Here is a 15,770-nt window from a genome sequence, read left to right on the forward strand (position 1 = left end):
GACCTTGCTAGTAAAAATAAAGACACTATGAAAAATGTGTTGTCAAAATGCGTGAAGTCTCGTTTGTGAAGAAAAATGAAAATGTGTTGTCAAAATGCGTGAATCAGCCAGCTAACATCGCTTCCACGAGCACGATGAAGAGTGAAGAGGAGGCAAGGGCGATGTATACAATCTTAAATACAATCTTTGATACATTTACATGTAGTTTAGGCTCGAAGTAATTATACTGAATAGGAAGAAATACATTTAAAGTACCATTAAACTGTATTATTGCCTAAAAGTATAAAAATTTCATCTAAACAAATATATGAAGTAAAAAGGTTGCGTTTGATAATACATCCATGTATTCATGTATGATTTAATGGAAAAAACTTATTTACAATGATCATTGTAGTAATTAATTATTTTAAATGAGAAAACAAATAAAATCCCTCGTCATCCTTGTTCTAGCAAGTTGCGAAAACCTCATCCTGATTTAGGATATGAGATAGTATATTTGCTCTAGGAGGCTGCGAAATTAAAACCTCGTCCTGGTTTAGGAGAGGGAGAGATCTGTTTTTTTAGGAGAGGTGGCCGGGATAAAAGATGTGAATAGAAGATCTACGACAATTGTTACATTTCTTATTTATTATGGATAGGGGGAGTATAAGAGGTCTGGTGAAGTAGTGTGCATTAGAGCATCTCCTGGAGTTTGGTATAATTTACTTGTTAAACTAATAGATCTAGCAAGCTAATAAAAGAAATAGCAACTTTAAATTTTGGTCTTCTACAACAATAACCTATAATAGCTCTCTAAAATTTAAAAATTTATAGTAGGGTTCACATATATTTGTTAGTGTTTGGTTTACTAGAGCCGATCATATCTTTTGCTAGAGGGATAGGGAGTTCTCTCCACTTTTCAAACCTATGAGTTGAGGAGGATATTTGATAACTTTTTATTTTTAAGTATCTCTTTTACCAAACCGTTGGAGGAGATTTTATCTCTTTTTCTAAAAGATCAAGATAGGAAGTTGTTTTATCAAACTTCTAGAGATGCTCTTATAATTTGCGAACTCTTGTTTGGGTAGGTTCCTATCCACCAGGGTTCAAGTCATTGATTTGATGAAACTCGTACTTTTTTGTATTTATTTCATGATTTAAAAAATACACTATATTTTAGAAAATGAGTGATTAATAATGCACACTTCCCAAAAAAAGTACACTATAATTTAGAAAAGAAGTAATTATTAATACACACCACACCCTAACTATTTGGATGACTATGTTGTCCCGTGCTTCCTTGACTTGGACCAGTTTAATTGTGTGGTTAAACTGAACTCAGAAAAAAAAAGGTACAGAAAATAAATAAAACATCTGATTGAATAACTCTGGTGAATGGGAGGATCGGAAATGCTAGATGACTTGACCGATTTCGAAGGTAGCAAAATGGCCGGTCGTGATATGCTACATGTACCGTACGTAATATGAACTATAGTCCCTATCTAGGAAAATGAGGCGTTTTTGTTGGCGTCTGCTATGTCTATGTGTGCGGAAGGAAGAAAACTATGACCAACCGTTCAAGGGAAATCCCGCCCGAATCTATCTGAAAATTTCCCGATGATGGAGAGCCTGGCTCTAGATGCCGGACCATATTTCAAAGATGCATTTGGTGATGGCGAGGCACGGACTATGGCGGTACTACAAGACTTTAAATCTAGTCAGAATCTTTTGTTTTGCTCTCACAGCTATTAAGATATATAGAATGTTAGAAGTATATGATGTGTTTGATTCTCGTAATATATCTGGCTTGGCTGGCCAGCTAAGCCAGGACAATTCAAACCTATAGCTCCCACAATACAGGAGACAGTTTGTCTGAGCCTAATTTCTCTAGATCATGTTTGGTTGCATGGTTAATTGGAATATAGTCACCTCGTCCTTGAGAAGGTAAACTCATTCACTGGTGCACCCATGGCGAGGAAGGTTGATTGGTTGGTAGGGAAGCAAGCCCAATCCGTCTGGTGAAGGTCGATTCTGTTATAGTGGAAACCGATTCGACGATGGTGGTGGCGGTGGAAGACAATTCGGCACTACCGGCGGAAGCTAAATCGATGGAGGCGGTGAGGAAGGCCGATTCTGGTGTGGTGGAGCCTGATTTGTCGACGGTGGTGGCTGTGGAAGCCGATTCGGTGTCAAGGATCAGCGGTGTCAAGGACAGAAAGGCTCAACGGTGAAGATAGGCCGCCAGAGATGCAGAGACCATAGTCGAAGATGAGAACCGCCATCAAAGATGCGGGGAGCACCGCCGGAGGCATCGCGGCTCAGCGCAAGAGGGAGGTGATGGGATTCTTGTGGAAAGGCATTGACAGCTTGTAAGTGCATTCGCCTCCGATGTAGGTTTTGATAATTGATGACAATCAAATTAGGAACTAACATGTCTATCAAGTGTAATCTATAGGTGTTAGTTCATTGATGGAATCAAACAAACACATTTAGCTTAAAAATTAAAACAATCTATAATTAGAAAAAAAATTACGATTAAAAAGATGATGTAATTTGATTATTTTTATATTAAATGAGAAAAGCCAAAGAATAAGCAATATCACTACAAGTCATATATCAGATAATATCAAAATTTGCATCTGCAAATAAGTATATAATAAAAATATATTTTATGTTTAATTTAATGATATATATTACTCATAAAAATTAATATATTTTTATATTTATTTAGTTAAATTTAAAAAAAAATTAACTTCTCGAAACCAAACCGCACAAGGCGACAAAGACCCGGTCACACCTGAGCCCAGAGAGAGCCGCGTGGCCACCTGCGAGTGGGCCCTCGCCCATCTAGAGATTTCTACCACACTCTCCACTCCACTCCACTCTCACTCACTCCACCTGCACTCCTACTTGAGACCGGACCGTCACCGGCGTCCGGCGGCCCGCAGCAAGCAGGAGCAGCGTCCACCGGAGCAAGCGTGCACGCAACAGACGACGCGCCAGCCGCCAAACGGCAGCAGGTCCGGACGTCCGGTCACCTTCCGCGCTCTGCGCTCGCACCCTGACCCACCAACCACCCATGGCGTCCGCGCCTTCCGCCCCCGCCTCCGCCGCCGTCAAGGCCGCGGTCGTCCCCATCCCACCGGTCCACCCGCCATCCTCCGTGGCAGTACTGGCGCGGCGCGCGCCGACGCCGGTGCCGGCCGCCCTGCGCGCCCTGGGCCTGGGCGGCAACGCGCGGCATGGCGCGGCGCTGGTGGCGTCCGCCGCGCTGGATGACCTGCGCCCGGCCATCGACGAGTACCCCGAGGGCATCCTGTCCGGGGAGTGGCCCGGCAACTTCTCCCTCCTCAGCTACGCCGACCTCCGCGCCTACCTCGAGTCCCGGATCGTCACCTCCGACCAGGTACCCGCCGACTCCTCTCCCTTTTTTCTGTCTCTCTTGATCTGGGACGATTCGGTATGGATTGGTTGTTCTTGGCTGGCAGATGAGCCCGGCGGCAAAGCTCGGGGACGTGATGTCGCGCCCCGTGCAGGTGGCCACGCCGGGGCAGCGCCTCGCGGAGGTCGATGCCATCTTCGCCGCGGAGCAGTTCTCGGGCCTGCCTGTGGTCGACGAGGACGGCAGGTGCGTTGGGGTGATCTCCAAGAAGGACAAGGCCAAGGCGCCCAATGGGGTCGGTTCACTGACTGTTCCTCGTTGCCTGTCACTTCTTTTTATGCCTGTTAATTGCTTAATTGGGATGTTCCTACACATATAGAATTATCAAATCATGAAAAACGGGGATGGAGAACCTAATTGGAGGACCACAATGTTTTATTTTTTAAAAAAACCCAGGAAACTGTGTGGCCAGCATTTAGCAGAAATACTGTGGATCAATTTTGTAAAAGCATATCATCAATTGGCTCTCTGCAGTTTAGTTTGGCCACATTTTCATCTCGTTTGGTGTCATTCCCTTGCTCGATCGTTCATCGTACTCTTAGTTGTACTCGCTCCATTTTAAAATTGAAGTCGCTCAGACCTTTTTTTTTCAAGATACATAGCTTCTACTATGTATCTAGACATAATAATGTATATCTACTATGTATCTAGACATAATACTCCCTCCGTCTACGAAAGAGTCAATTTCTAGAGTTGTCCTAAGTCAAACTTTTTAAACTTTGACCAAATTTTTAGAAAAAAATGCTAAGATTTATAGTATCAAATTAGTATTATTAGATTCATCATAGAATATATTTTCATATAATGTGCATTTTATATTATAGATGTTGTTACTCTTTTCTATAAAGTTAGTCAAACTTTAAAAAGTTTGACTGGCACGGATCCTAGGAATTGATTCTTTCGTGGACGGAGGGAGTAATGTATATCTAAGTGTGTAACAAACTTATATATCCAAGAAATGCCAGAACGACTTACAATTTAGGATGGAGCGAGTAGTATGTAATGTAAGCATAACAGCTGAAATACAGCACTACTGTTAGGTTCTGAACTCCTGATTTAATTTCCACTCAGTTTGTTATATAAAACACTACTGAGTTATCTGTTATCTCAACTAACTTGGATGCTAGAGCTACTGTGCTACCTGTTGAGAGCATCTGGGCTGGACCAGAAACATGAATATGGAACCACAAAGTAATCCTTGGGGATATGATCAAAGTCAAGATCAAGGGTTGTCTTGTACATAAACTCTCTTCCTCTATCTTAATTGAAAGTCAGACCTCCTGCCATTGCGTTCAAAAAAAAGATCAAGGGTTGTAGCATGTCTGATGCTTGCTGTGTCAGACATGCTAAAGTGAGCAACATACAGAAAAGATAAACAAGTGATCCAATCCTAAAAATTAGAGCTTAGTGAAAATTTCTGGTCCCTAATAGAATTAACTCAAACGGGTAGATTGTTCCTCCAACATGCGATTTTGCAATGATTCGGTCAGTGGTTTTAATGATATATTTTACAAATTAGCTTACCTGCTTCAAAAGTTGCTCAGTCCTGAAACATTTAAAGTATTTTCTGAAAAGCATAAATATAAATTTAGATGTTAGCCTGTTTGCAGTCAGATGCTCAGAATCCAATTGAATTTTCTCTTATCAGAAATTTCTTTTTGTTAGTTTGTTTGATGCATTTTAGAGATGAGAGTTCCTCCCATTTGGAATAAATATTTTTTTGTGGGGTTTAGCGCACTCAGTTCTTTGACTGGTATCTTTAATTCTGTTACATTTATAAACAGCTCAGCCCCAGGCCTTGTATGGGCCTAGTAGTTGAGAAACATTTCCTAGTGGGATAAATAAATATTTTTCTTTAATGAAATCTGTGCTCAGAGCATGTTAATAAATAAAGATGCAGCCATTTCTGATATCTTCAGTTTGCAAGCTATTGACTAATTTTTCAACCTTGTTGTCAAGATGCAGATGGAGTCAACTGTAGTTGAAGTCATGTCATCTCCTGCGATAACCCTGACGCCCGAGAAGACAGTCTTGGGTAACCTTTACTCCCGTCTACCCTAACAACACTTGAAGTGGTTACAACAACTTGCTAACAGGTTGCTGCTGGATATGTGAGCAGAGGCTGCAGCACTAATGCTTAAGGAGAAGGTTCACAGGATACCGGTTGTGAATGAACAGCAACAAGTGATCGGTAAGGTTTTCCAGATCACTTACTGTTTTTTTGGACTAGGAGTACATCAATAATCGAGCAACTAAACTTTTCAGCAGTGCAGTTTTACTAGCTGCCCTGGAGAATATTGTTTTGCTTTGTTAAGAGCTCTGTTTTGGTTTTGGACTTGGTAAACTTTTTAAAACATGCCCTTGACAAGTTAACTGCAAACTGTGAGTCTGTGACAATAAGGTTTCACTAAAGCAATCACGATGCAATACAATGCTAATGGTCTAGCTAACTTTAGGTGGAAGCTAAACGTAGTTGATCTGGATTCAGGAACCTGTTACTGTTATCCAGATTTTTTTTTTTTGATTAACTGAAAATACCTAGTTGAAATTACCACATGAGGATACATTTGCGGTACATAAACTAAGTGCTAGTTTCTTACTCTGATTCTACAAGTGATGCCCACGTGATAACCTTTTTACCTTTTCATGATGGTAACAGGAATTGTGACTCGCTCGGACGTATTCCAGGCACTTGAGGCCAACAACAACAAAGCATGAGAGTGAGGTCCCCTCCCCTGTTAGGCTTGTTCTCGCCAGATGTTGCCCGTTGTAAATATCAGTTGAACTAGTCGGTACCCCGTGTTGCCCTAGGTGCAAGCGAGAATAACGGTGGGCATGTCTACTCTGCTGTGTGTATCATAGTTTGTGTGAGTGTCTGTAATTCAAAAAAAAAAAACTAAAGTTGCATGTCATCCCATATATATGGCACTTTCTCTGTCCTACAAATAATTATATTTCTTTGACTTCTATCACTCATGTTTGATCGTTCATCTTATTTAAAAATTTATTTTATCATGACTTATTTTATTGTTAGATATATTCTTATAATAATTTATTTATTTTATTATTTGTATAAAAAAATTAAATAAGACAAATGGTCAAACATTAATCGTAGCAGTCAAAGAAATGTATTTACTTGTGGGATGAAGGGAGTAGATAATAAGGAAAAAATATAGAGACATGTAAGATGATTTTTTTTTTTGGATGGGCTCGCGATCCCTGTTGGGACTGGGCTGGAAAACTAATCAGGCAGGGCGCAGGCCTCATGAGCATTGCCGCTGATCCATCACAGCCAAGCCTGGCCGTGAGTGCCAACTTCGTCTAGCAGCCCAATTGAGGCCTAAGCCCAACAAATGGTTGATGCCCATCCGGAAGCCGGCCCTAGCCAAGAACTGCATCTCGCATCCCGCCTCCTTCCCCAGCTCCGGCCAGCCAGTGGATCGGTCTCCGCCGGAACGGCCGACCAACTCGGGCTGCCGACGCGAGCGCGGCGCGATGGCGTATTGTGTGCGCGCGCCTTCTAGCTTTTCCCCTCCCGATCCGGCTGATGGCTTTCGAGATGCCTGCACCCGGCGACCGGTAATTTGGACTTGTTTTACTGCATAATTTGGCAACTTTTCCAAATTTCCATATGCACGCGTGTGCTTCGTTTCTGAGTCCTAATCTAGTAGTACAGTAGCATACTGGCATGTACATCTACCCAACACCGTTTCATTCGAATTAGCACGTTTCTGGATCGTTGCTTAAATGTATCTCGTTTGATTTGATGCTAACAATCCATCCCCATCCATTTCTCTTTTTCTCACCGACAACACCCAAGTCACTCTAGTACTATCCTATCCTATTGCAGCCACAAGTCTGCAAATATAATATTGTTGGACTGCCGCAGCAGCAGGCTCCAGGATACATTAGATTATTACTAGTACCTAATTATAATTAAGCTGCCTCTCTAGATGCTGCTTCTCCTTGCATAAACTAATTAACTAGGAATCCTCAACGAATTCAACATCTGATCTGACAGCTAAATTGTCTTCCCAACAAACACTACTTGACTCCTACACATGGGGGGTGGTGGTATATGTTATCAATCAAAGTAATATTATTCGAGTGCGGCGTTCATCGCCTTTGAGCACAAATTCTTTTCCTTACGCGGAGTCAGACGCGAGATACCATTTGCTAAAAAGGAAGGGTTAAATTCAGTGTGCGCGGTTAGAATTAGAACCCGCGATATTACATAGGCATCCAATTGTGATGTTTCCGGCGCTGATATATGGTACCAGACTACCAGGGGGGAGGAATGGTATAATATATTCCTTGGCCTGGCTTTATTTTTGTTATTTTAGCTTTATCCTGCTGTCAAAGAGATCAGAAAAGAAAGATTAGCTACACAGATCGATCAGCTGTCAAAAGATAGCACTGTTCAATTTCAATCCCAGGTAGTACACTTCTGAATTGATCTAAGCTTCCAGGAACCATCCCACCGCCCCAAGTATATATTACAGAAAACTGTTTACATAAACAGCGAGATTCTTCGCAAACAGTGCAACAGCACATGGGAGCACCCTGTACCAGCATCAATTTGCAGATATAGTGGATTAATTAGGTTGATATCGTCTTTGTTTTATGTCCCCCATTAATCTCTAATTATCCAATCAAGGGATGCTCAGTCCTTCCAGAGCATCCCTCCCTTTGTTTATGACCCTTTAGCAGCCAGGAGGATGTAGGCCAGTGTCATGTTTGGGTAAGGGCTGGTGCTTTAGCTTTGGGGCAGCTAACACATCAGTAGTCTCAGGTTAGGTTGTTCAGTCTTTGCAAAGGGCACGAATGTAATAAAAACATAAAAAATAAAAAAACAAACAAACACACAACAACAACAACAACAACAACCCGAGCCATGGAACTGGCTTTGTATTCGAACTGTTCTATCTTGTCCTAGTTTTGCCATTCAACCTTCATGGAGTACCCGTTCCTTAAATATGGCTCAAACATTACTTATGTAAACTGTTGGTCGTTTACCGCAATTTAGATGCAAAGGGTAATTTAACAACTTCTGAAGGCTTAGTGAAGAGCAGAGAATTATATTCCAAGAGTTCTCTGTTCTCTCGATTTTCAAATATATGTGACACTTCTGATGAAACCATGCATAGTCAGGGAACATTTCTTTTTTTAGGGACTGTCGTCCATTCTTTTGAACAGGCAGTATTTTTCGTTTTCTGAAGGAAGTATTTGGGGTTCAGAGTTTGCCCATTTGTACCTCCCGTCAGCTTGATTGAGGCTAGATATGTACTACTGCATTACAGATATAAATTTTTACAACGGTTTGGTACTAATAATACAAGAGGCCTCTTCTTTATAGCATAAGAGAAGAAAGGAAAAGTGTAGTTGGGTGAGCTGTTTCTCTGTGTATTATATTGCATGTGTTTGTAGCAAATAAACTAGGATTGACAGTTTGAACCTGGTGACCAGAAAGTCCACTTGGTCGGCTGATTCGGCAAAAAAATAATCTGCGAGATGATGCGGCTACTTCTATAGCCACTATCTCAACGACTAAAATATTAGCATCGTGTAATATATCGAAGTTGATCTATGCTCATCGATAATGTAATATCAAATTTAGTGCACAAAGTTGACCTGCTAGATGATGAAATAATGAGAAAAAAATTATGTTTCATAAGAGAGAGATACCATTTATTTATTTATTTATTTATTTACCTAAAAAACATAGGCACACTAGGGAGTCCGCACATTATTATATCACTAGTTTTATTTCCAATGCCATGTTCAAGCAAAGTTTATTCGCCCACAAAAAGGAAGGGACAATAATAAACTCATTATAGGTAATTATAATAAAAAGGGAAGCCCACAAGGTGATAATTACTATAAACTAATTACAAGTTACACTAAAAGGAAAGCCCTACTGAAAAGTGAAAATCGATCACTGCCCCACTAGCTGCGGTGTTGCTTTAGGATTTGTGTATTTAAGTTTTGGAAGAGCATAGAAGCACCTCACAACCAGCCAAGAGATTTAAAATTGTATCATTATTCGAAGTTGGAAAGAAATATGTAAAGCATGTCATTTTCAACATACCTCTAGCATTTGTTTTCTGTCCATGAGGTCATTAGCAATTTAGCATGATGACTAATACTACTTAATCAGGAGATGCTGACAGGGTTAATTATCTTCTTTCATTTTATGCTTCCCTCTTGCCTCTTGGGACTGCATTGAAAATGACTAGTTGGTGAAAGTTTGTTCAAAGGGATGTACTATTATAAGTTCTTTATTTCCTCTCTATGCTAGCCTGTGCCGGTGGGGATCAACCCACCAAACCCAAGATTTTGTAATAAAGTTGTGCCTCCTTTTTATTTAACAAGTAATATAAGACCAAGATGAGTCTTGAGAAATGTAAAGAAATGCAGAGTCAGGGCTTTGAGCTAGCTGTCCTCCTGCACATGGGTTTGTGTTGATAATGGCATTTACTTAGTCAGATGTGGCGGGCTCTTCTCCAATACTGCTTACTGATACTAACATTATTCCTGAAACTATTTGACTGACATCTAGCGATAAAAAAGGGGAATATGTAGAAACTCTTATTTTTCATGATATTCTCTCAATGTGTTTGCCCAATTTTATTGATCTCAGCCTGATTATTCTTCTGTTTTTTCTACTCATTATTGCTTTTGCATAGACAACGAAACAAAGCTTGACATATGCTCTTAGATACTCTGTATTTTGCTTTCAAGGATATTAATGCTTGTAAACTTTAATTGGTTGCAATTGCAATAATCCAATAAACAGGACGGCGCTTTGTTGTTGCCATTGAGAACAAAATGAAGGAAGAGGATGACAACCAAAAAAAAAACACTGCAGTGCCGTTAAGTGGAGTTCCAGCTAGACAGAGGCTGTGACGCGTGCTAACCTTGAAGAATGCTCCTGCACCGTCGTTGTTTAATGCTATAAATAAAGGTGGTCAGCTCTTCCAAGTCCCAGGCGCAAGCTGCCTAGTTCTGTTCTGCCAAGAAACGCCTCCTGCTCTCCTCCCTCCTCCATCATCCTCGCCATGGCTCTCGAGTCTGTTCCTACATATCTCAGCGATTTGGGATCCCACCAGGCTGCCAGAGCCCAGCAGCAAAGAATCAGGTACACTTCGTTGTAGCTTTGTTCCTAAATTCTGCTGTGAAATTTGTTCGGCTTCATCAGTTTCACTCTTGATGCCCTTTTCTTCAATTTCTGTTCTGTAAAAATAAAATTGGCAGGAAAGATGAGCGCATCTGGACCTCAGACACATATGCTCCCTACGACGACGGGCACCAGTGGAGGAAGTATGGCGAGAAGAAGCTCTCCAACTCCAACTTCCCAAGGTTTTTAGTCCCTCTTGGATTCTTCATCCCCTTGCCATAGAGTTTTATTCTCCAAATGAGTTTGTTGTTTCACTCCATGCATGCATCCCCTTTGTGTGCAAGAACCTCTCTTTACTACTACGAATTGTCAATTTGGTTATTACTATATTTGTAATGAGTTTGTAGGACCTGTTACTGGGTGAACTGCCTACTGACGGCAGTTACCACTAATCGTTGGAATTAATTTAGGAACAAGCTTTGCATGCCTTGTTTTACTGGAAGAATTCCTAGTTTTTAATACCCTTAATTTGTTCTATAATGGCTTCCAGTAGTATAATAAGTAAAGATGAACTACACATGCTTTTCCTATCTCTAACACTGTAATTTTCTTCTTAAATGAAGCATGTCATGGTGGTTTTGTAGGCACAATTCTTGACCATTCCACTGTTTTTGTTTACCTCTGATGGAGGATATATCGAATTGTGTGTTTGTCTACTAGTCACTCCTAAGTAGACAAGAAATCCTTTTCTTGTCATTATGGTTTTGCATAATCCTCTATCTGCCACTGTTAGTGGCACAGGTGGTCCCTGTATGCCATTGAGACATCAGTGGCACATAAAGAACTGCAAAATTTTACAATGGCAAATGATGAATTGCCCCTTTTTGTTACCATATATAGGTTGGTTGATTGACAGAATCAAATTGTTTTATGTAACGATTACTGGACTAGGAAAATAACCTTCACAGCAGCGATCATCCTTAATTATTGACAACTCAACTAGACAAATAAAAACTTGTAAAGTGTTACTTCCTATATGAATATAGTATAATATACGATCCACATGCCACCTTTATTACCTGCCATTTGCAACTTGTCAAATAATCAAATCTTATACTTTCACTAGCAACTAAAAGTTCCATCATTTGCTTAGCGCTGTTGTTCTCGAACTCATTTTTCAACTATTACTAGTGTGAATGCCGACAGTCTCCGCTACCCTTTCTTTTAACTTTCGTGGAGAGTGATTGGAATGCCGATGTCTTGTTAGCCCACGGTGTCTTGTTAACCCGTTAAGAGCATGTTGACAGATCAGAACTTTTGTATATTTTCCTAAAAGGCGGTGGAGGTAGAAGATGTCTCAAAGGTGTTTATCAATTTTGTTCCACCTAATTTAGGTAGACTAAGTGTTAATAGATTGGGAAAGGACATGACTAATATCAGTAGTGGAAGACTTAGAGGTACTTATTTTATCACAAAACCAAGAAGTGAAAAGTGGGTATAGACTATTTTGGTTAGTAAGCTGTAAATTATCCTATTGTAAGCACTAAGCAGTCGGTAAAAGTATTTAGATTGCCCTCAGCACTTTTGGCCAAATAATTCACCTCTTTCCCTTCGATGTGAGATTTCAGTACATGACATCCTGTTTTCAGGTTCTATTACAGATGCACCTACAAGAACGACATGAAGTGCCCGGCTACAAAGCAAGTCCAACAGAAGGACACAAGCGACCCACCGTTGTTCTCTGTCACTTACTTCAACCATCACACCTGCAGCAGCATCTCAAATCCCATAGGAAGCACGAGAGACGTTGCCGCACAATCGGCCTCGAGCAAAGCGGTGTCAATCTGCTTCAGCCCGCATTATTCTTTCAGAGATGAGCCACAGTCACCGATTGCACATTCTTTCAGAGGCAACCAGCAGCCAGCTGAGAGGAGCGCCTATGCAACAAGCCAGTTTCAGTGGACCGCCGCATCGTCTCCGTCTCCTACCAGTAATGACAGTCCGGTTAAGATGGAGGTTGACACTTTTTCAGGAGCAAGCGCTTCTTCATCCAGCTCCAGCAGCATGGGTTCTCTCCCGAGGACGAGGACGTTGCTACCGATCGGTCAGTCCAGATGCATCGAGTACTTCCATTTCTTGTGATGAGAAGAAGGTGGCCGTTTCTTTTTTTTTCTTTTTTTTTTTTTGAGCGCCAAGTGAAGTCATATGTGGGCGTTGGAGGCAAGTAACATTGCTGTGCCGTCCCGGGCATGAACCACAGGGACCCAACCTACAGGTCCCCATAGAGATGTTCGTTCACTGTTGGCTGTTGCTTACTTGTTTACTGTCAGATTGAAGCCACATTTTTGTGCTTGAATATGATGTGAAGAATGGCACTGGCACTGGAGTTTCTTTTATCTGGTAGACTGAAGCCACATTCGTGATTGAATATGACGTGAGGAATGGCATTGGAGTTTCTTTTATAGTGATAGACTGGTTTTTGAGGTAGCACCATTTGTTTGTTTAGGGATGATTGTAGTTTGTATGGAATTCCTGACAAAAGGTATTGCCTGGTGATTCTGCTAGCTCTACTACTGAAATAGTAGCGAATTTGAAATATGTCCTGCGCTATTGTAGTTCAATGTTGAAGTGGAGCTTGCGAGTTGAGACTACAGTGGCTTCAGTGAACTTACTGCCTCGATGGCCACCTGGGTTATCCTTATATTGATACATGTGAAGAATGCAGATTGAAGTTTCTCTACCAAAGTACTAGTAGTACATTATTGTAGTAAACAGTTCATTGCTTTAGCTCTCTGTCTCTAAATAAACAGTTTAAGTTTTGGAGACAAAAAATGACAATCTTAGCTCAATCGGATCTCTAGAGTTGGCACATGGACCAGAAGATTTCACTTTAATCATGCTTTTAATCATGTGGATTGGGACTGTTTCTCTACCAATATGTGAAAGTCTTTCGGTGTGTGGGGCCTGTTTGTGTGTTTGGGCTGTATTGTACCTCTGTGGGCTTGTAAAATGGAGAAACAAAGTCTATTTTTCCTCTCACAACTTTCACAAAAGTTTGTTTTTTTTCTTGACTCTAAAACCGGACAATCTCAACTTTTCAAACCGTGCATTTGAAATGGTTCCGAAGGTGGTTTGCTACAGTGAATGGTGATTTTGCTAGTGGTTTTGTTTTTTTGTTTTAATTATTTCGGCTGAATCTTTAAAAAATCATAATAAATTAAAGAAAAATCATAAAATGGAAAATTCAATTTTTTGGACTCAACATAAATAGATCTACACGGTAACATATATTATGGTATGCTTTCGTACACAGTTTTTGCTAGAAAGGTTCTGTCCTTTTTGTTTTTTTATTTATTTGACTAAATCTTTGAAAAATCATAGTAAACTATAGAAAACACATAAAATAGAAAATCTAGTTTCGGTAGACTCCACATGAGTATATATACACAATGAACATATAATATGTGTATGCTTTAGTTCGACGTAATAATTATAGAAGCTGCAACTATAAATTATTTCAATTAATTACAGAAAATCATAGATCTAAAGCTACAACAAAAAAACTATACTAAAGCATACATATTATATATTTACCGTGTAGATATGCTCATGTGGAGTCTAAAAAATTGAATTTTTTATTTTATGATTTTTCAAATATTTAGCCAAAATAAATAAAAAAGAAAAATACAAGACCTTTATAGCAAAAACTTTGCACTAAAACATACCATATTATATTTTATTGTGTAGATCTACTTATGAGGAGTCCAAGAAAACTAGATTTTCTATTTTATGATTTATCTATGATTTATTATGATTTTTAAAATATTCAGCTAAAATAATTAAAAAAGAAAAAAGACAAAATCACGTCACTGTAACAAAACCACTATTCAAAGTAGTAAAACCACCTTTGAAATATCTTTAGAGAGTTAAAATAAATGGTTTGAAAAGTTGAGGAATGTGGTTTACTAGATTTTTAGATTAGAGTTAAGAGTTAAGGGAGGAAAACCGGACTGGAGCAAGTTACCGTTAGTGGGGCTTCGCAGAGTTCTCTCGTGAACTCTGGGCACCCGTTGCTATAGTTGTTGCGGCTACTCACCTTTAATTACTAAAGTCAAAGGATATACTTTCTATTGTTAAATATATTTTACTTCCCATAATAATAATACTATAATTCACCTCTCTATCCTGTATACGGAGTATGTCCCAAACTCAAAATTTACGTTCATGCGAGTTAAGAACTGTGCATAACCTGATTCCAAGACATTAAAACAAATAACATAATTCTTGAATAAATCACCGAATCTCAAGTCATCTAGAGGACTCTAATGTATACTTCCTCCGTCTCAATATATCTATCGTTGGAACACTTAATCCAGTAACTAAGACAAGTGACAAAATACCCTGGCACCCCTATCTATGAATGATTTGTGATCTGTATCATTTGGTCCGCCTCGGGTGTGATTCTTCTTTTGGCTCACGATGCATGGTCGCTGCTGGACCAGGGATCGGAGGTTTAGACATGGCCAGTAGGACTCCAATGATTGTGTATGCTGTGATCAGGCGCCAGAAACGATGAATCATATCCTGCTGGGCTGTGTGTTTAGCCGGCAGGTATGGCATATTTGTCTATTAAAGCTTCAGCTGCAGGAGGTCGTCGTCGTGGCTCAAGAAAACGCAATGCAATGGTGGCTCAGGAGCAGAAAGCTGGTCCCAAAGCTACTTAGACGTGGCTTCGACTCGTTCTTCTTCTTAGTGGGTTGGTCGCTCTAGAAAGAGCGCAACGAGCGCAACGCCCGCACCTTCGATCGAAGAACTGCAGCGGCGCCTGACCTGGCTGCGTTCATCTTCAGTGAGGCTGCCTGCTGGCTAGCAGCTGGGAACAGGCACCTCGGTCCTCTGCTTGCTCGGGTTTAAGCTGCTCCATGGCTTTGTAGCAAATTTGGTTCGCTCTGTAATCGCTTTTCAAAACAAGTTACCTTAGCTGATGCTGGTGTTCTGCTTTGTAACTTGGTAACCCGTTTGTTATCGGGTTTTAACACTCTTTCTACTTAATGAAAAACACGCCTTCGCGTGGTCTAAAAAAAATCTGTATCATTTGGACATATATGCTATTAATGCATGAAGAAACACCATCCATTGAATCTTTTTATTACATTAAACAAATCGGAGTTCACATCCACTTTTCATAGCTAAACGTGCAGTACATGTTTTTAGCCTTAAACAAATCAAAGA

General features: G+C 40.3%; 2 protein-coding genes across 5 annotated transcripts; both read left to right on the forward strand.

Annotated features, from left to right (window-relative positions):
- On the forward strand, positions 2,871–6,393 carry LOC110429806 (CBS domain-containing protein CBSX1, chloroplastic-like). Of its 3 annotated transcripts, XM_021446438.1 has the most exons (6): positions 2,871–3,385; positions 3,468–3,656; positions 5,381–5,456; positions 5,541–5,612; positions 6,081–6,148; positions 6,186–6,393. In XM_021446438.1, the coding sequence occupies exons 1-5, from the start codon at positions 3,059–3,061 to the stop codon at positions 6,137–6,139; spliced, it is 723 nt and encodes a 240-aa protein (XP_021302113.1). In that variant the 5' UTR covers positions 2,871–3,058; the 3' UTR covers positions 6,140–6,148; positions 6,186–6,393. The 3 variants fall into 3 exon arrangements, with proteins under 3 accessions (XP_021302113.1, XP_021302112.1, XP_021302114.1); XM_021446437.1 differs by having other exon boundaries at positions 2,872–3,385; positions 6,081–6,393; XM_021446439.1 differs by having other exon boundaries at positions 2,874–3,385; positions 5,387–5,456; positions 6,081–6,393.
- Positions 6,887–13,574, forward strand: LOC8074857 (probable WRKY transcription factor 46). 2 transcript variants are annotated; one of them, XM_021446440.1, is made up of 4 exons: positions 6,887–7,000; positions 10,218–10,559; positions 10,676–10,780; positions 12,188–13,574. In XM_021446440.1, the coding sequence occupies exons 2-4, from the start codon at positions 10,480–10,482 to the stop codon at positions 12,678–12,680; spliced, it is 678 nt and encodes a 225-aa protein (XP_021302115.1). In that variant the 5' UTR covers positions 6,887–7,000; positions 10,218–10,479; the 3' UTR covers positions 12,681–13,574. The 2 variants fall into 2 exon arrangements, with proteins under 2 accessions (XP_021302115.1, XP_021302116.1); XM_021446441.1 differs by lacking the exon at positions 6,887–7,000 and having other exon boundaries at positions 10,124–10,559.

Source organism: Sorghum bicolor, chromosome 8 (assembly GCF_000003195.3).
Source record: "Sorghum bicolor cultivar BTx623 chromosome 8, Sorghum_bicolor_NCBIv3, whole genome shotgun sequence".
NCBI classification, from domain to species: Eukaryota; Viridiplantae; Streptophyta; class Magnoliopsida; order Poales; family Poaceae; genus Sorghum; species Sorghum bicolor.